This window comes from Syngnathoides biaculeatus, chromosome 8 (assembly GCF_019802595.1).
Source record: "Syngnathoides biaculeatus isolate LvHL_M chromosome 8, ASM1980259v1, whole genome shotgun sequence".
NCBI classification, from domain to species: Eukaryota; Metazoa; Chordata; class Actinopteri; order Syngnathiformes; family Syngnathidae; genus Syngnathoides; species Syngnathoides biaculeatus.
Genome location: NC_084647.1, coordinates 4,969,239 through 4,989,599, shown reverse-complemented (window position 1 = coordinate 4,989,599; position 20,361 = coordinate 4,969,239). Strand labels below are relative to the sequence as shown.

Genomic DNA, 20,361 nt, shown 5'->3' with positions numbered 1-20,361 from the left:
TGTACCTATAAGGAAATGTAAAGAACTGAATAAATTTTTTTGATCAAGTCATTCGAGAGTACACAGGTGTCACAAGTGGTATAGTTTTTTTGCTCAAAAGCATACATCAATCTATTTTGTCTTGACATGATTCATCAATGATGAAATCTATAATGCCCTTCCCTGATGATATTTCATTGTTTTTAACTTCAAAAATTGCAAAACAAAATTATGTTATTGCTTTTATAATTAGTATCACTACTCACATGCACAGAAATATGAATTCATGATGTATTTTTTATGTCAAATTTGCTCACAAACGATCCAATGGATTTAATTACAAAAAAAAAAAAAAAAACTGTGAAACTGAATGACACTAATTTTCCACCGGCAGTCCTCTTTGTCATGGAAAAAATGTCCCCATCATCTAAGTTGCTTTCTGGCATGTTTTGTAGTATTGTAAAATATGTATCTGACATCTTCCCTGTCAGTCATTCTTTTCATTTTCTTTTTTAATGATTCATATCTTCTTTCTTTTTTTCCTCATTTAGTTTGTGCATCCTGATGTGAGAAGCAGGAATAAAATGTTTCTCACACAGACAGCAAATATGACACAATAAGATATGATAGGAGCAATGAGTACATTTGAAAATGTTATCAAATTTATTCTTGATGAAACTATTTCATGACTGCTGTTCATGCAACTATTATTCTGGACCTCCTTAGAACAAAGAAAGTGGCAGTTGTTAATGGCACATCCTGAAGCACAAAAAAATTGTAACATTCACAGTACACTATATGAAAAATGGTAACAGACAAAGAGGAGGCAGGAAGACGATGCAAAGTGAGAGACAAATTATTATAGTGCATTTCATACACAAGCTAACTCGATGTGCTTTACATGATTAAAAAAAAGAAATAAAACATTTGTAACCAAAAAATAGTAAAAACATTATACAAAGTGAAAAAACATTGTTGATAGATGAAAATGAATGAAAAAAAAAAAGAGTTTTTAACCTGGATTTAAAAACATTCACACTTGGGGCTGAGGTCACCTCTGTTGAGAACTTATTCCATTTTTTTTTGCAGGATAATAGCTACATACTGCTTCACCATGCCTGCTCTGAACTCTGCGCTCCACTATTTGACTTGAGTTTGTTGATTTCAGAACCCAACTGGGTTTATATTCCATTAGCATTTCTTTCATGTATTCAAGACCTAAACCATTTAGTAATTTATAGACCAGTAGCAGAAATTTAAAAGCTATTCTAAAACTGATTGGAAGCCAGTGGAAAGACTTTAGAATTGGAGTGATATAGTGGTGTGACAAAGTATTTGCCCCCGCCTGATTTCTGTTTTTTTTTTTTTTTTTTTTGGATGTCTATCCGACACTAAGGTTTCAAATAATCAAACACATTTTAATATCACTCAGAACCAATCCAAGGAAAGACAAAATGCAGTTTTCAAACTACAATTCAATTTATTAAGGCACAAAAAAATCTAAATCTTTCTGACCCTTTGTGAAAAAGTAAAAAAGTACAATGATCTGAAACACACTAGCAAAAATTAAGGTTTTGGATTGGCTAAATCAATGTCTGGCTTTAGTTCCAAGTGAGATGCTGTGGTGTGACTTTAAACAGATAGTTCATGCTAGAAAACCCTCCAATATGGTGGTGTTGAAACAATTCTGCAAGTGGGAGTGGGACAAAATTACTCCAGAGCGATGTGAAAGACTCATTGCCAATTATTGCAAAGAGTTATTGGTGCCAAAGGTGGCACAACCCTTTATTAGGTTCACAGAGGAATTTCTTTTCACAGAGGGTCAGACAGAAGGTTTTGGATTTTCTCCGGGTATCCCAAAAAACATGCATTAATTGGACTCTAAATTGCCCTTAGGTGTGATTGTGTGTGCATCTGTTGTTGTTGCTGAGTTATTCGAGGCGCCTGAAGATGGACCGCAGAAGCGCTAGATTCGCATGTGGGAGGCTCCATAGTCCTCCAAAGAGCAGAAGAGGATGTAAAAGAAGATGACGAGAGAATTTCGGGCTCCGGAGCAAAGACTGACAGGGTGATTGATATGGAGGTAGAAGGGGTGCTCTGACCAGCCTGTGCCACTGGGGCGAGCGGTGGAGAATCCAAGCAGAAACTGCAAATGAAGCCTTGAAGTCCCTTTGAATAATGGGTCTGCCTGGAGCAGGTCCTGTCAAACCCCTGTTAGCAGACAATACAGGTGATTGAAGCAAAGTCACAGGGAAAAGGGGGCCTCTCATGGTGCGAGTCAGAGTGAAGTGACCAGGCTTCACAAGGCTCCACAGGAGGAGAGCCTATCACAGGACACCATGGGAAGGTACCTGGTCTTTGTCCCATCAAGTGTTATTTATGTATTTGTGCTGTGCGATTGGCTGGCAACCAGTCTAGGGTGTACCCTGCCTCCTGCCTAATGATAACTAGGATCGGCTCTAGCACTTCTGCTACCCTTGTGAGGTTAGATGGCTCAGAAAATGGATGTATGAATGATTTTAAACCGTTGTGTGTGATAGATATGGAACAACAAAAAAACTGAAATCAGGCAGTGGGGAATACTTTTTCAGGGTACTGTATGCTATGACCTCATTATTCTGGTCAGAACGTGAGCTGCAGCATTCTGAATGAGCTGCATTTTAACACTCTTTTGGGGCATCAGAAAACTATTACAATATAATCAAGTCTACCTGTGGTAAAAACATGGATGAGCTTCTCCTGGTCTGCTTGCTACATGCAAACCTTCACTCTAGATATTTTCTTCAGATGGTAAAGTAGTTTTAGTAATTGATTTGATATGACTGTTGAAAGTCAGGTTGGAATCTATCAAAACACCAAGGTTTTGGACTTGGTCTTTAGTTTATAAAGATAGTGGGTCCAAGTATTTGCAAACAGCAATTCTCTTTTATTTATTCCCCAAAACAATTATCTCAGTTTTGTTCTGGTTTAGTTGAAGAAAATTTTGGCTCATCCAGTTATTTATCTGATTTACACAGTGACAACACCTCAATTAAACTGAAGTAATCTGGAGTCACCGCTAAGTATAACTGTCATCTGCATAGCTATGAGTCAAAATTAAAGTTCTGAAGAATTTGACCGAGGGGACTCAAAGTATGCAAAGTATGCTCACCTCAGAAACCAAGAAAAACAACCTTAAATCCAAAATTTTAAATGGAAATGCAGTGCAAAGAAAGTCTAAAACGTTTTTTTCTTTGTTTTTTCATTATGGTACATGCTAATAATAGTAGTCTACGTGCAGGACAGTCAAACTCATTATAAAGTCAGGGGATTTTCATTGGACAGCAACACATTTTTTGATTCAATATTAATAACACAAAGCTATGGCCCAATTTTGTGTATTTGTATTCAATGTCTATGGAAAGGTTTGGGTGGCCAGCACACTTTATGAGACTGGAGTCTAATGAGAAAATTGTTTGAAAGCACACAGCTCATTGTCATTGCCTACAGATTTTCCACTGTCGCTTATGTAACCTTATTTTAGACCATTAAAAAATAATTGTTACTGCATTCAATCGTTTATTTTTCATCAGTCTTTTACCATGGTCCTACAAAGCTTATTCCAAGCAAAATGGATCAGTACTTGGTGATTTGTAGAATTGTCAATGAATGGGTAGATATTTCAAATGACCGTTTGTTTGACTTTTTTTGCCCTATGTTTAACTTCTGCATGTCAGTATTGTCAACACAGAGACTTGTTCAGTAAACCTGGTGTCGTTCCAACTCCTCCACAACTTTATTGTCTTTCCTCCCAGATTTACGGCCATGCTACCCTGAGAACGTCCAATCTCGTCAGATCTCGGAAGCTAGGCGGGTTTGGCCCTGGTTAGTACTTGGATGGGAGACTGCCTGGGAAAACCAGGTGCTATAAGCCCCCAGCTAAATGCAGAGGGGTTGCGTCAGGAAGGGCATCTGGCTAAAACTGTGCCAAACAAATATGCGTTCATCAAAGATGACACGTGTGGTGACCCCTAATGGGAAAAACCTAAAGGAAAAGAAAAAGAATCCAGTTTCCTCCCACATCCCAAAAACGTGCGTTAATCGGAGACTCTAAATTGCCCCTAGGTGCGATTGTGAGTGCGACTGTTGTCTGTCTCCATGTGCCCTGCGACCAGTGCATGCGCAACCAGTTCAGGGTGTATTCTGCCTCCTGCCCAAAGACCAGAATCAGAATCAGCTTTATTGGCCAAGTATTGAAAAACTCACAAGGAATTTTTCTCCGGCAGTCGGTGCTACACTGGTACGACATTCAGAACAAAGAAAAACAAAGTAACAAGAACAAGAGACATTTCTATTTATAGGAACTATAAGAGTCACAAATGTGCAAGATGTAAAGTCTTCTTCATTTAGAACAGGTAGGAGATAAGAGTGTGTCAACGTCCCACATTGTGTTAATTTTATACAGAGTGTCCTTACCCGTTCGCGGTTCCCGGATCAGTGCAATGACAACTGTGCAAAGGGAGCAGTTTAAAGTGACGACTCATGCGATAGTCTACAAAATATATTACTAATATTAATACTGATTGGACCAGATGGATGTGAGTGTGTTTCCCATCATTGGCACCAGGCAGAAACTAGTAGGTTCGCTGATCAAGAATTTAATGACTTAATTGCCAGAGGGAAAAAACTGTTCAAATGCCTGCTAGTTTTGACTTTCATTGATCTGTAGCGCTTTCCCGAATGAAGGAGCTGGAAGAGCTGGTGGCCAGGATGTTGAGGGTCCAAAAGGGCCACTTTGGACTTAGTTCGCATTGCGTGCAAGTCTTCAATAGTGGGTAGAGTGATGCCGACAATCCATTCAGCGGTTTTGATTGTCTGTTGCAGTCGGAGTTTGTCCTTTTTGGTAGTGTCCCCAAACCAGACTGTAATGGAGGTACACAGTACTGATTGGATGACCGCTGTGTGGAACTCTCTTCGCAGCTCTTGTGACAGGCAGTGCTTCCTCAGAAGCCGCAAGAAATACATCATTTGCTGGACATTTTTGAGGATGGAGTTGATGTTCGTCTCCCACTTCAGGTCCTCTGAGACTGTAATTCCCAAGAACTTGAAGGTCTTGATGGTTGAGACAAGATAGAAGCGATAGGGTCCAGCACTTCCGCAAAAATTGGATAAGCAGATGGATATGAAGTTGCTTTATGAGCTTCATTTACCCATTTTTTTAAACCTTGTAATGCAAATTTAAAAAAAAAAAGCTTGTCGAAGCATTGTCAGAGTGATAGCATGAACCTGCAATGACCTTCAACAGCAGAATAAGGCTTCCCTCAATCAATTTTTCATTTCTTTTCTCGACCTGCGTTGCTGTGGACGCTACGTCGATCTGACCGACAATCAAAACAATGTATCTCATTTGTGAACAAGGCACTAAAATACAAGATAAGGAAAATCTCCGCCCAAGCCCCAAAACACACACTCTATCCCATTGGTGGGCAAACTACGGCCCGCAGGCCACATATGACCCGTTGATCATTTAAATCCAGCCAGCCAAAGATTGGGACAGAATAATGAAAATCACATCAAAATCATGACTGCATTAATTTGCTCATGCCCTGTTATGCCTAGTGGTTCCACCAGGTAGTGCAGTTGGTATCGTGATATATACTTCTCAAGTGGTACACTTTTGGAGTAATTTGGACAACTGAAAGATCGTTTGGAAATGTGTACAGCATACACTTTCATGAAAAACCTGGAAGCTGACATCTACCAAGTTTTACATGAATTGATGAAGATGATTGGCTGATTAGAAAATTATCGTGAGACTTTTCCGCTTGAGCATTCTAGGCTCAGAATATTCCTTCTGTGTGCCATGTAAATCAGATGTCAAGGTGTCTGTCTCCGGATTATATGATCTTCGCAAGATGTTCATTGGATGAAAACATTCAAACCCATCAGTGAACATTTTCCTTCAAGCAAAATTGTGGCGTCTTCAAATGGTGGAACAAGAGAGGAGATATTATTTATGCAATTCAAGTGTCTGTTATGTGTATTTTTTCAAACAACTTCAAAGTAATATTTAATGAAACTTCACACATTTAAAGGATTTTCCAGAACTAATCTCAGGTACAGCTACGACAGTTTTTCAAGTTGTTGATGTATTCTTCCAATGAGCAATTTCCCATAGAAGAAAGATTGTCACTGAATACAAAAATACTTTGGGCATAGACACACTGACAAACTATATAAAAGTGAAAATGTGAAAGTGACAAGATGTGTTATGAGGTAATCCAACCAAAGAGAGGATAGGAATGGCAACATCAGCCACTGCAAATTATAATACACAGTGTAAGTAGAAATGTTGCTGGCAAACTGCCACCGCCTTATAGCTACGCCACCGTGCCACCTGACATTATTGTATTTCATTAATATTATGACTTTAAGAAACCAATGAAGCTTTGTTTGTGATTTTTTAAAAAGAAAAATACATTGACGTTTGTGGTAAGATCAGTCATAGTTTTGTAACAGCAAAATGTGAATTTGGTGACATCGTATAGGCTTTGGGGTTGACAGGTATAGTGATACATTGACTTGACTTTGGCTGCTCTGTTTTTACTTTGGTATTCCTCTGAACAATTCCTCAACCATGAGTGGGCCAAAACAAAAAGTCAACAGTGAATGCTGAGTGTTTAATATAGAATGGACTACTGAAATACAGTACTTTTTCAGTGACGTCCAGTCAAAGGCTGTATGTGTAATTTGTTACAAAACATTTGTGATTTGAGAGGACTCAAACATAAGATGGCTCTTTTCTACCAATCATACTGATTATGCTAACAACCAATCAATCCAGGAACTGTTGGCTCCAGCTCAGCAGTAAAAATCAATGTTTCAGGCTTAGCAAAAAGCCCTTATCTGACAAAATGGCACACAAGATCTAATCACACAAGACCCTGAAGAAGCACCCGGGAGCTGCAGATGGAGCTGATTGATCTCCAGGAGCTGAACATGGAACTGATTGATCTCCAATGTGATACTGTATTAAAAGAGAGGTTCAACTCTCAAACTGGATGAGTTTTATGTTTATTTTAGCACAGAGAAATTTCCCATACTTGGGGTGTTTGGCTCTACATATATGTGTGGACAGACTTTTAGTATGATGAATACCAAAAAAATATCTTACAGATCCGAGCTGAGTGGTGAACACTTAGGCTCTGTTCTCAGGATTGAGACAGCAAAACTGGACCAGACTTTGATACACTGGCAAAAAAAAAAAAAAAAAAGTGAGCAAAAAAAAAACACAGTTCCCACCACAAGTAAATCTAAGTATTAACATGTCAATGCCTTTGTTGTTGTTGTTTATTTTTCATACGTAAGCATCTGCTTGGAAATTGGTCCGCCTGTCAAATTTGAATTCAATGTAGCCCATGAGCCAAAAGGTTTGCACAACGTTGCACTATCTGCTTGTCCTCATTTGGGTTGCAAGTAACTGGAACCAACACAGCTGAACTCGGGTGAGAGGTACTTCCTGTTACCATTAGGTTAGGCTGCATCTCTTGAGCTGGTGGGTTGGGAACATTTCCTTGCACAAGGGCACCTCAACAGTAACCAGAAGCTATTGGGAAACTATCACTTAAACCATGACCATCTGGTTCCAAAGCCCAGGTTATTGGTGATGACCTACCAAATAACGATGCATTATCCTAAACTTGATCTTGAGGCTAAAGTTATAGAAGAGTGGCCACCAGTCTAATGTTATGATTATAATTTTAATTAAGATCGATCATTCTTTATATCATCACATCAATCTGGACTACACTGGCAGACTAACCAAGTTCCACCTGATCCAAATTTCAGATATCAATTATCAATCTTAAAGAACACAAATGATGTAAGCCTAAGACACGTGAAAAACAATGGGTCAAATGGAATTTTGGATGAGTTACACTCTGTTCTGTTGGCAACATAAATGATGGAAAGCACTATTCCTGGCTAGATTATGGTAAAAAGAAATGATGTGACACATAAATAATGGGAGGTGTGGTGCCAAAATAACAGTAATGATGTAATTGCAAACACATTGATTTAAATAGTGAAAATGTTTTAAATGGCATTGGGAAACATCTGGACAATCACAGTCAAACACTGCGCAGGCAAAGAAAAATAAGAACTCTTATGTAAATAAAGCATGACCTTAGTACAGGATATGAAGTTTTGCACATTGTTTGATATTTCTCATGTCACTGCAATACTGATGTTTAAAGTGGCAGAAATTGTTAAAAGACATACCCAGTAAAAATTATCTAACATCTTTTAGTTAGGCTTGGCTTATTTTTAATTGAGGGTGGGAGGAAAAAGCAGACAATCTAATAGTTTTCGTGACACCTATGTGAGGTCATGGTATGATGCTCGGGAACTGGGGGTCTACGTTCTATATCAGTAGGGTTTGTTTTGCTTGTTTTTAACCAAGCAGCCTGAACCTTCCCTTCTGACGTCTCAAGAAATTCAAATTCCATTTCTCTGTTTCTGAAAACCTTTTTCTCTTTTCCATAAATGATACCCTTTTGGGGGGTATCACAAAAAACGTAGTTCATAGTTCAGGTGCTCACTGAACCGAAGTCTCGGGAAAGTGGCTGGCACTCTTGCATGTCTTCACAGACAGTGAAGTATATTACTTTGACAATTGGGGCAATTTTTTCCAGCGCTTTTAGCTTGAACTCCAACGTGTTGAGTTTGACTCAGTTTAGAAGGAGGTGAAGATGTTCACCTACATCCTCTGCTGTGGGTATGCTTTCATCATTACGCAGTAAGATTTACTGTCAGAAAACGTTTTGGGAGCACATAAGGCTAGGTAAAGTAAATGTTTGATCATTTTTTTTTAATTTGGCTGGGTGTTTTTTAGGTCCAAAGATTGAGTAGGAATAAATTCATCTGTAAAAAGCATCAGGAGGACTGTGTAACATATTTTTGGGTGACTCACTTCAATTTTATTAGGGACTATTTCAGCAGGCAGAAGAAGTCAGGTAAAGATATCTTAATAGTCACGCATGCTGCGACCGTGGTGACGTCACTGCAGCTCTCCCGCACAATTTGCCTTTATTCTCAGCACTTTTGAAAATGTACTGTAGTTCTTCTCCAAGTGAAACGTGTTGATGAATGAAGCCAGTCAGAGAGAATGAAGAATAGAGGACGCAAGTGTAGTGGATAAGGAATTGGAAATGATTTGAAAGGGGGAAGTTTGGAAAGTCACTGAAAAGTATGAAAAATTGAAAGGCAGTTGGTCCTGATGACATACCTGTGGAGGTATGGAAGCAATTTGGAGAGGTGGCTGTGGAGTTTTTGACCAACTTATTCAACAGAATAATAGCGGGTGAGAGGAGGCCTGAAGAATGGAGGAAAAGTCTGCTAGTTCCCATTTTTATGAAGAAAGGCGATTTACTGAGCTGTGGGAACTGTAGAAGAATAAAGTTGATGAGTGACACAATGCAGTTATGGGAAAGAAGTGTGTGGAGGCTAGACTCAGGACAGAAGTATCTGCGAGCAACACTATGGGTCCATGCCGAGAAAGAGCACCACAGATGCATTATTTGCCATGAGGATGCTCGGGGAAAATTACACAGAAGGTCAGTAAGAGCTGCATTGTGTCTTTGTGGCTCTAGAGCAAGCCTATGAGAGAGTACCAAGAGAGGAACTGTGGTACTGCATGAGTAAATCTTGTGTGGCGAAAAAATATGTCAGAATAGTACATGATATGTATGAGGGAAGCAGAGCAGTGGTGAGGTGTGGCGTAGGTGTGCCAGAAGAATTGACCCCTCCGTACAGGGCACTTAACCACGCCTCCTGAAGTGACGTCACGCCACGTGCGCTCACGTAACACAAACAGTAAAAATCGCAAATACAATACAATACATTCTGAACTGAGACAGACTCTATGCTTCTGATTTCATTCAAATCAACGATATATTATAGATTCTAAATACAATACATTCTTAACTGAGAGAGACACCATGCTTCTGATTTCATTCAATCATTCACACGTAGTAATGTTATGCTAGCGGAGAACGTCTCATTCATTTATACGAGACGTGTATTAAAAATAAAATTTAGGGCATATCTTCGTGCAAACACCGTCTGGTTAAGCTTCTGGCCGCGAGCCAGCAAGAAATCAATACGTTTGTGCAGTCCGATCATCGCTAAATATCGCTGAACAAAGAATAAGTGTGTCAATCGTTCACACGTAGCAGTGTTATGCCAGTGGAGAACGTCTCATTCATTTATACGAGACATGTATTAAAAATCAAATTTAGGGCATATCTTCGTGCAAACACAGTCTGGTTAAGCTTCGGCCGCGAGCCAGCAAGAAATCAATACGTTTGTGCAGTCCGATCATCGCTAAATATCGCTCAACAAAGAATAAGTGTGTCAATCGTTCACACGTAGCAGTGTTATGCCAGCGGAGAACGTCTCATTCATTTATACGAGACGTGTATTAAAAATCAAATTTAGGGCATATCTTCGTGCAAACACCGTCTGGTTAAGCTTCTGGCCGCGAGCCAGCAAGAAATCAATACGTTTGTGCAGTCCGATCATCGCTAAATATCGCTCAACAAAGAATAAGTGTCAATCGTTCACACATAGCAATGTTATGCCAGCGGAGAACGTCTCATTAATTTATACGAGACGTGTATTCAAAATCAAATTTAGGGCATATCTTCGTGCAAACACCGTCTGGTTAAGCTTCTGGCCGCGAGCCAGCAAGAAATCAATACGTTTGTGCAGTCCGATCATCGCTAAATATCGCTCAACAAAGAATAAGTGTGTCAATCCTTCACACGCAGCAGTGTTATGCTAGCGAAGAACTTCGAATTCATTTATACGAGACATCTATTGAAAATCAAATATAGGGCATACCTTCGTGCAAACATATGTGTTCCGGTTGATATTAGATGGATTTAGTTGATGATGCGGTCTTCCACAAAGTTTGATCCATCGAAGGCATTTTTCGTACTGGGTCTTCGGTTTTGGAAAGGGTACGAATCGAACTCCACCACTAGCCTTTCAGGATACCTGTCGTCACTATTACAAAGTCCGTGACTACACCTCTTAACCATATTTTTTGTTAAATAACCCAAATACGCGATAAAACGCTAACTAAACCTATACTGGACCATTCAATGTTGTCAGAGAAAATGGCGGGAGCAAAAACGGGCTTTGGTCTATGCAGATCTCTGGCCTCTGATTGGTCAGTGACACGGATTGCGCAATATCCACGGAGGGGTCAATTGAAGGTAGAGGTGGGACTGCATCAGGGATCGGATCTGAGCCCCTTCCTGTTTGCTGTGGTAATGGATAGGCTGTCAGATGAGGTTAGACTGAATCCCTTTGGACCATGATGTTTGCAGTTAAATTCGTGATATGCAGTAAAAGCAGGGAGCGGGTGGAGGAACAATTATACAATACAAAAAATATAAAAAATTGAGCCATGCACTGGAAAGAAGAGGAACGAAGATTAGCCAAAGTAAGACAGAATATATGTGCAGGAATGAGAGAGGTTGAGGGGGAAGAGTGAGGCTCCAGGGAGAAGAGATAGTGAGGGTGGACGACTTCAAATGCTTGGGGTCAACAATCCAGAGCAATGGTGAGTGTGCTAAGGAAGTGAAGAAACAGGTACAAGCAGGTTGGAACAGCTGGCAGAACCTGTCAGGTGTGTTATGTGACAGAAGAGTAGCTGCTCGGATGAAGGGCAAAGTTTATGGGAAAAAAAAAAGGGTGAGGCCGGCAATGACGTACGAATTAGAGACAGTGGTACTGAAGAGAAAACAGGAAGCAGAGCTGGAGGTGGCGGAAATGAACAAGAGTATTTTGAGCTTCTCTTTTGGAATGAGGAAGTTGGATTGGATTAGATATGAGCTCATCAGCGGGACAGCCAGAGTCAGATGTTTTGGAGACGTTGGAGAAAGCAGACTTTCATGGTTTGGACATGTCCAGAGGAGAGAGAGTGCGTATATGTGTAGAAGGGTAGTGAGGAAGGAGCTGCTAGGCAAAAGAGAAAGAGAGATGCTTCATAGATGTTGTGAGGGAATACATGAGGGCTATTGGTGTTAAAGAGGAACATGCAGGTGATAACCTCACATGGAAAAAGATGACAAGCTGTGGCGCCCTCTAACGGGACAAGCCGAAAGAAAGAGTTTAAATTGGGCTCACTACTTTTTGACAACCCCTCATGTGATTCAAAATGTTCTGTGGTGAAAGACATTGTACAATATTTTCTCCACTAGTTGGCGAGAGAAATTCAGTTCTCTAGCTTAGGAGTGAAGTTTATGGGGTCATGTCGAGGTTGCCATAATGGTTCTCATCCAATAATGGTTGAAAATATCCATAAATGTAGGATGATACAGCAAAGTATTATAAAAGTGGGGCTACTTGCTAATGTTTTTTTCTTCCTTCCTCCAAAGCAATGTGCTACACGGTGTGATTCAAAGGAATTTACGTTGGAATGAAGGTTCAACGTTCTGTCTGGCAAAGACTACAGTTTTCCAACAGTAGATTGGCAGGATATCGTGATCTGTAGAGGTGGGGGTGGGGGATTGACACATCTCTGTAGAAAGTTGAAATGTTTTTCTTCTTGCTCCTGTCAGCAGGTACTTGGAACATTCAAACTCCTGCTCGGCAGTGAGAAATCAGGATGCCTAATACTTTTCAGATGACTGTCAGTGCTGTTTCTGAATTGATGGAGACAACAGAACAACTGAATTGCTTTTTTGTCATCATGCAAAAAGAGCTGTGTAACATTACCAATGTAGTGGATTCACCTGTTGAATGCAGAATTTCTTAATGAATGTCTTGATTTTTTTTTTTATGTGGATACAATAAGGAATGAATCCGACAAGTTTGATTTGTGGAATATTCCATTGACTCCAACCATTCCTTTGATTGGGACTGTATGACATGTGCATTAGTCATGCACTGTTTTATTTTTCCTGGCTCCGCAACCCAACATTGCATTATCTGTCTGCTTGCTAACTTCCATTTGCTCTAAACCTCTCCTACTTCCTCCTCTTGCCTGTGCATGTCCACACATAGACAAAAAATAAACCACTCATAAACACATCAACGAACACCTACCACAGGGGGAAAAAACTCTTACAAGTAGGAAGTGATGAGCCAAGTGTTACACAACAAGGATCAAGTGGAGCAGGCTAAAATAAGTGCTTAATCAGTCATATTTGTCCACCTGTTTTTTTTTCATCAGATAAACTGTGTATGTTTGCCATCAATATGCCACAAAGATTTTTTTTATAGATAAGATTCAATACAATTAGAATATGGTTGAGTTCTATTTGATCAAAACAATCAAACAACAAGCGAGGTCCAAATAAATAACATTAATAATACTTCAAATACTTGGGGTCAACAATACAGAGCAATGGGAAGTGTGGTAAGGAAGTGAAAAAACGGGTTCAAGCGGGGTGGAACAATTGGCGGAAGGTGTCTAGAGTTGTATGTGACAGAAGAGCCTCTGCTAGGATGAAGAGCAAAGTCTATAAAACAGTGGCGAGGCCGGCCATGATGTATGGATTAGAGACGGTGGCACTGAAGAGACGACAGGAAGCAGAACTTGAGGTAGGACAAATGAAAATGTTGAGGGTCTTGCTCTGAGTGAGTAGGTTTGGATAGGATTAGAAATGAGCTCATCAGAGGGACAAGCCACAAGGAAAAGAAGAAATACTCCATGGGAAATATTTTTGAGGAACATAAAACTTGAATATGAAAAGCACAACCTTTTAAACTAAACATTCTTGTAGAGTGGTTCTCGGTGATGCAAATGTTGGCTTGAAGCAACCAAAAAAGTTTTCACAGCCTTATTTTTATGTTCATGTCTCCTAAATGTTCCATTAGAAGTAGGGGGCCACGTCATGACATGTTTAATCCTGTTAATAAAATATAATTTATCGAGAGCTTTGTGTTTAGGTGATCTCAAAGAAGCAGGCTGAAAAAGCCTGTCATAAATTTCTTTAAGTTCCATCCAACTATTCATTTTGGTAAAAAAAAAAAAAAAAAAAAACTAAAAAAATCTCCTCAATCTCTGAACTGCCTGTTACCTTTTATGTCGACCTTGTTTTTTTCTGTACCATCTTTCGCAAAGCCACATATGCTGTTTGGTCCTTTTGAGACCAAATCACTCCTCTCATCTGCATTCAGATGCACTACCTCACCCAAAACTCGGGTCCCTACTGGAATGAGCAGAAACAACTCCACACATGGTATTAGTTCTTTTTATTTGCATGTTATGCATTTACAAAAACACCTTTTTTAACAACAGGACTGCAGAGCGAGAACACTAACAAATTCAGAATCAGTACAACTACAAACCTTTAAAATACAGAGTGGCATTATCGGTTTTTAAGAGCCAGCTAAAAAAAACCAAAAACAAACACACACCATCACATCAGTTCTTACCAATGTGCAGTTGATATCACTAACCGGGATTTTTTTAGACAGTTTCTCAAAACTAAGTACAGTATCAAAGACACAAAAGACATCTGTCTGAAAGTAGGTTGTAATCAAGTAACCTACAATATAAAGAATATGCAACATATGATGTACATTTATACTGCATATTATTTAAGATACACAAACAACTGTCACAGAATGAAGATTACCCCAATTGAAACTATTCACATTTAACAAGGTGCCATCAGTGACCATGGTAGAAAATCGACGATATTACATGGACTCACACACATAAATATATATATATATATTTGTGTGTGTGTGTGTGCTATTATGAAGAGAACTTTTAAATAAAGCATAGACTGGTAGAAAACCGGTATACAACACCAAGTGTACACTGTAAAGGCATATTTTGTATAATAATCAAGATCATATTAAAGCACTGCACAAAAAAGGGCTGATTATACGGGAAATAAAGATCATGCTTCAGCAACAGATCCAAAACTAGGCTGTTAGATTAACACATTAAGACGTGACAGAAAACACCAGCAACTAAAGATGACATGCTCAACGTTACACAGCAGAAACATGCGACTTTAGGGAGGAACACAGACCAGAACAGAACCAACACTCTGTTTCACAGATCACGTGGGTTTCTTTTTCAAAAAATAAATGACATTTTTTTATTTTTTTTAAATACATATGTATATGATTCAGCATTCTGGGAACTTAAAAGAATTCTAACTTTCAAAACATATGTCCATTTATTGCACACTTATTAGTTCACAAAAATAATTGGGGCACTTTTCAGCAGCATTTCATTTCTTGTATACATATATATGTAAAAACCAAGTTTAAAATCAGACATCACAGATATAAGTAATGAACATATGATGGACAAATGGAGGAAAAGCTGTACAAATGTTTGATAGTGTGCAACTAGTTTGTAGGTCCGTTTACTAAGGCTGGACTCATGGATACACAATGTACAGTTTCTTTAAGGGTAAAAACACTTTAATAAACTACATGGACTGCTTATCATGATTATCACTTTCTTTTATGTGCAAGTACTGATTGCCATGGCAAATCATCCCATGAGAGAAGAGAACATTTGGTCCTATAGGTCGAGAGCTTGCGCTTAGTCTGACAAAAAGTCAAATGGCACAACTACAAAAAGGTGGGTTACACAATGGCACTGTGTGACATCAACTCAGTGAATTTGAACAATTGGAACAGTTGCAAAAACACACAATGCTCATCTCTACAATCAACTCTTGTTGGAAAAAAAAAGATAAACACATGTACATCCTCTTATTTGGACCTAAAGTGGCAGCTGCATCATTTATAGAGGTTTAATACATAATTAGCAAGTCAGTCAGTAGCATTCAATTTGTGATAATGTAAGTCATTATTGTCTTGAATGTCTACCAGCAATCTCTCTAAAGTGAGTTGCAAACACAGGTTTCATCCTAAAATCACAAAAATACAGGAACACAACCAACCATATATCAAGTACTTTCGTCACATAAAATCAAGCAGCTCTGCTTTGATTGAAAAAGTGGCAATGGGAACAGGCAGCACAACGTGTGCTTTGGTATCATCGTGCAGGGGATAACTTTTTGGAAATGATACTCATCTTGTAACAAACTTCCAACAGTCATACAACATCCATTGCAAGACTGTTATGCAACTAGTCATTTTACAAATAAAGATCACAAACATTTATATGATCCAGCTGTTCATTGCTCTGTTTGGAAAACATCAATATGAAGAAAACGTGACACCGAAAACGTTGCTGTTGCATTTAGGTATAGTAATGAAAAACAAGTTCACATGTGGAAAAGTGATCAGTGAAAAGAGGATATAACCAGATGTGGAGAAGGATTCTAAAGTAAAAGTGTACAAATAAATAACATTTTTATCAAATTACACAAGCGGACTGGACTCTAACCAGCATTAAAAGCTACCCCCACATTTCATTGAGTTTGTTTCAGACTTATAATACTGAATTAGCTTTGAAAATCTTGCAAATTGAAAGGAATTACTTTCCACAGTCGTGGCCAAAGGTTTTGGCAGTGAATGAAATTTCGGGTTTTGTGATGTCACTTTTCACATTTTTAATTCACACTGAGAAAAAAAAAAAAAACCACGGGGAACTTTCACTCAAATTAAAAGTGTATTGATTAAATGTACTTTGCGTGTATTCTATTAAAAATAGATGTACCTGTACATACACTTGGCATTCTTCCACAACAGTCGGCATATACTGCATTCAGACAGGAAACTACATGAATACATATTTCAATAGACAATGACATTTAACTTCTTGCCTGTTTCAATAGGAAAGATGGATGTGTGTGTCCATACAAACTTCCACGATCATTGTAAAGGAAATAAAAAAAGCTCCGTTTGTAAAGGCTTAATTTGTTATTGTTGGCAAACTCAAGTCCTCTTCATCTATTCTCAGGCACTTTCCGAAAGAACCAGGCTAGAATTGAACATATAGTACCTCCAGTGGTAGTGCAATCACGTCAAATAGGATAAATAAATGTTTCAGACCATCAACCACTTATTGGGGGGGGGGGGGGGGGGGGGACGATAAATTACTCCTTTGGAGGTGGAAGAACCATCACAAGGGTAACCAAAGTCTTGAGAAAATTTGATTCATGAATATGTTTTAAAATGTGAACGTGTCCACTCGACCTCTTTTGGCATCAATATTCCACAGATTATAGATCTGAGATATGACCAGAAAGTAGCACAATATGGGCAAGAACAACTCTTGAATCACTCAATGGTGATGGAAGCCAACTCCCTGGCCTGAATATTCTCCATCGGACGATCTTCTTGTTCAAACACCTCAGGCGAACTGCCTCCTTCTCTGTTGTCCATCTTGGTCTTCTCTGCCAGGGGAAGAGCGCCACCAGTATGTACCTTGAAGGAGGTGGAGGCTTCCAGTGGATACATTGAATCAGGTGAAAGGAAGCCAGGTGAGCTCTCGCAATTCTGGGTAGAGGAGGAGACCTGGGAGATGACAGGCATCTGGATGGAGGAGGAGGATGAGGCGGTAATTGTAGTGGAAGTGCTGCCCGCATAGACAGGGTGATGTTGGGATCCTTCCAATTCATATTGGACTCCCAGCACCTCCTCCTCCTCCTCCTCGTGCACCTGGCTCAGGTAGTCGGGCACGAGGAAATCACTTTTAGGAGAGAAAAACAACAACAACAAGATCATCAGCATCATTTCACAGCCTTTTCACTTCTACCCTGGAACTTTTTATTTCGACAAATCAAAATGTGTTACGAAAAATCTATTCTATTATTAATAATGCCCTCTTTTGGAGTGCCCCCTTTGGAATGTGCCCCCATCCAAAATCCTGTTTATAGAAGAAACTTATTTAAAATATATATTGTTCGGGCAGACCGATGAACATTTGTGGTGTGCAAGTCATATTTATAGCTTGTAGTAGTAATAATACAATCTTTCCTAATCTTTGAAGCATTGCAAGAATTAATTATAAAATAACAGTTTTAGCAGAACAAAAAAAATGAACTGAAAATAAAGTGCCTGCAGCACAGACAACTGATGAAGTGATGACCTATGTCCATCCATCCATTTACCTTCCGCTTATCTGGGGTCAGGTTTCAGGGGCAGCTGCTTAAGCAGCATGGACTTGAGATGCCTGTGTATGCATGTATGTATGTATGTATGTATGTATGTATGTATGATATACACACACAGTTGAAGCCGGACGTTTACATACAGTGTGTAAAAACATTTCATCTTTTGTCTCACTGTCTTAAGGCAACTCAGACTAAATGCCTCCTGTTCCAGGTTAGTCTTGATCACCAAAATTATTAAACTTTTGTTTTTAAAAGGCACAATAATTTATCCATTTTCTTCATCTTATCTGAGGTTGGGCCACAGGTGCAGTAACTTTAGCTGGGAAGCCCAGACATCCCTCTCCACAGCGAGCTCCCCCAGCTGTCCCAGGCATTCCCAACCAACCTGAGAGAGTGAGTCTCGCCAGAGTGTTCTGTGCCATCCCTCGTCTCTTGGCTCATCTCCAGTCTCCTCGTGGTGGGACATGCCTAGAAAACCTCACCAGGGAGTCATCCAAATCAGATGCCCCAGCCATCTAGCTCCTCTCAATTCGGAGGAGCAGCTGCTCAAGTGTGAGCCCTTCCCAGAAGACTGAGCTTCGTATTCTCTCTCTAAGCGAGAGCGCAAATACCCTGTGGAGAAAACTCATTTCGGCTGCCTGTATCTGGGATCTTGTTCTTTTAATCATGAAGCACAACTCATAAGCATGGGTGAGGGAAGGAATGTTGATGGACTGATAAATAGAGAGCTTTGCCTTTTGGTTTAGTTCCTTCTTTACCACAATGCACTGATACAAAGTCTGCATTACTGCAGACACTGCACCGATCTGCCTGTCAATCTTTGATTCCATTCTTTCCTCACTCATGAACAAGACCCCAACTTATTGCAATTCCTCCACTTGGGGAAGGATCTCCGCCCTGACCTGGAGAGCGCACACAACCAGTTTCCAACTGAGAAGCACTGTCTCAGATTTAAGGGTGCTGATTCTCATCCGAGCACCTTCACACTCAGCTACGAATAATTCCATTGAGACCTTGAGATCACAGCTTGATGAAGAAACTCCATGTTTCTCAGCGACAGCCAGAATCCTGCCTCATCTAGAGAAGGTCTGTGTGGAGGAAAAATCCCTCCATCAGTGTGTGCAAACCTGGTGAACAACCACAGGTAACATTTGACCTTTGTAATTGCAAACAAAGGCTACAGTACCAAATATTAACATTGATTTTCTCAGGTGTTCAAATACTTATTTGCAGCTGCGGCACACAAATAAATCATTAAAAAAAAAAAAAAAAAAAAAAAATCATACACTGTGATTTCTGGATTTTTGTTTTTAGATTATCTCTCCCACAGTGGACATGTACCTACGGTGTAAATTTCAGAACCCCATGATTTCTAAGTGGGAGAACTTGCAATGTAGCTAGGTGTTCAAATACTTATTTTCTTCCCTGTACATACAAAAAAAGTACAACAAATAAACTCAGAAATTAAGTTGTGTCAAAAACTTTTAAATTGCACGGGGAAAAATTGACACTAACTGGTATTTATTGAGGCGGCACGGTGGAGTAGCTGGAAAGTATTGGCCTCATAGTTGGCCGGGTTTAATCCTGGACCTGCCTGTGTGAAGTTTGCATGCTCTCCCCGTGCCGGCGTGGGTTTTCTCCAGGCATTCCGGTTTCCTCCCACATCCCAAAAACATGCAACATTAATTGGACATTCCAAATTGCCCCTACGTGTGATTGTGAGTGTGTCTGTTTGTCTCTATGTGCCCTGCAATTGGCTGGCAACCAGTTCAGGGTGTAGACTGCCTCCTGCCCAGCTGGGTTGGCTCCAGCACTCCCGTGGACCTCGTGAGGATAAGCGGCTAAGGAAATGGATTAAAGGATGGATGGTATTTATTTCATACTGTACAGTGAAACAAAAGTCTTTGTTCGCAATGATAAGTTCATGACGTCTCCTGTTTGAAGAAACTAGTCCCATGCATAGTTCTGATGTGATTTTAGCCCTATCCACCGTGAAAGCAGTCTTCAAATCTTATGGTCTCTCGGGGTTCTTTTATGCATCTTGAGTTTCAGTTCTTTCCACAGATTTTCGATTGAATTCGATTGGGCTATTCTCACAGCCTGATTATTTTTCTTTGAGAGTAATCGAGTTTCCTTGACACTATGTTTTGTATAAATATCCTGCTGAAATGTTCACCTAGGTTTCATTTTCTCGTCCTCATAGATGGCAGCAGATTTTTGTTAAGAATGTCTCGGTCCATTTTCCCATCCATTCTTTAATAATTGTAAGTTTATCATGACCATTTGGTCAAATGTAGCCCCACGCCATGTTCCTACCTTCAAACTTCACCGGTGG

The 20,361-nt window shown here is 39.7% G+C and overlaps 1 protein-coding gene, 1 long non-coding RNA gene and 1 pseudogene across 6 annotated transcripts in view; 2 read left to right on the top strand and 1 right to left on the bottom strand.

Annotated features, from left to right (window-relative positions):
- Positions 1 to 3,773: 3,773 nt before the first annotated feature.
- Positions 3,774 to 3,892, top strand: LOC133505466 (5S ribosomal RNA; annotated as a pseudogene).
- Positions 3,893 to 13,467: 9,575 nt separating this feature from the next.
- The window catches only part of LOC133504433 (uncharacterized), a 52,433-nt gene continuing 45,539 nt past the window's right edge, over positions 13,468 to 20,361 (top strand). The window contains exon 1 of the long non-coding RNA XR_009795957.1: positions 13,468 to 13,572. This is a non-coding gene — a long non-coding RNA (uncharacterized LOC133504433). The remainder of the gene's footprint in view (positions 13,573 to 20,361) is intronic.
- Positions 14,212 to 20,361, bottom strand: part of zbtb44 (zinc finger and BTB domain containing 44) — a 28,320-nt gene continuing 22,170 nt past the window's right edge. For 4 of the 5 annotated variants that reach the window (XM_061826650.1, XM_061826648.1, XM_061826651.1 and 1 more), the window contains one exon: positions 14,212 to 17,602. In XM_061826650.1, the coding sequence (XP_061682634.1) occupies positions 17,191 to 17,602 (412 nt within the window). In that variant the 3' untranslated portion in view covers positions 14,212 to 17,190. The remainder of the gene's footprint in view (positions 17,603 to 20,361) is intronic. The other variant, XM_061826652.1, reaches the window with a different exon arrangement.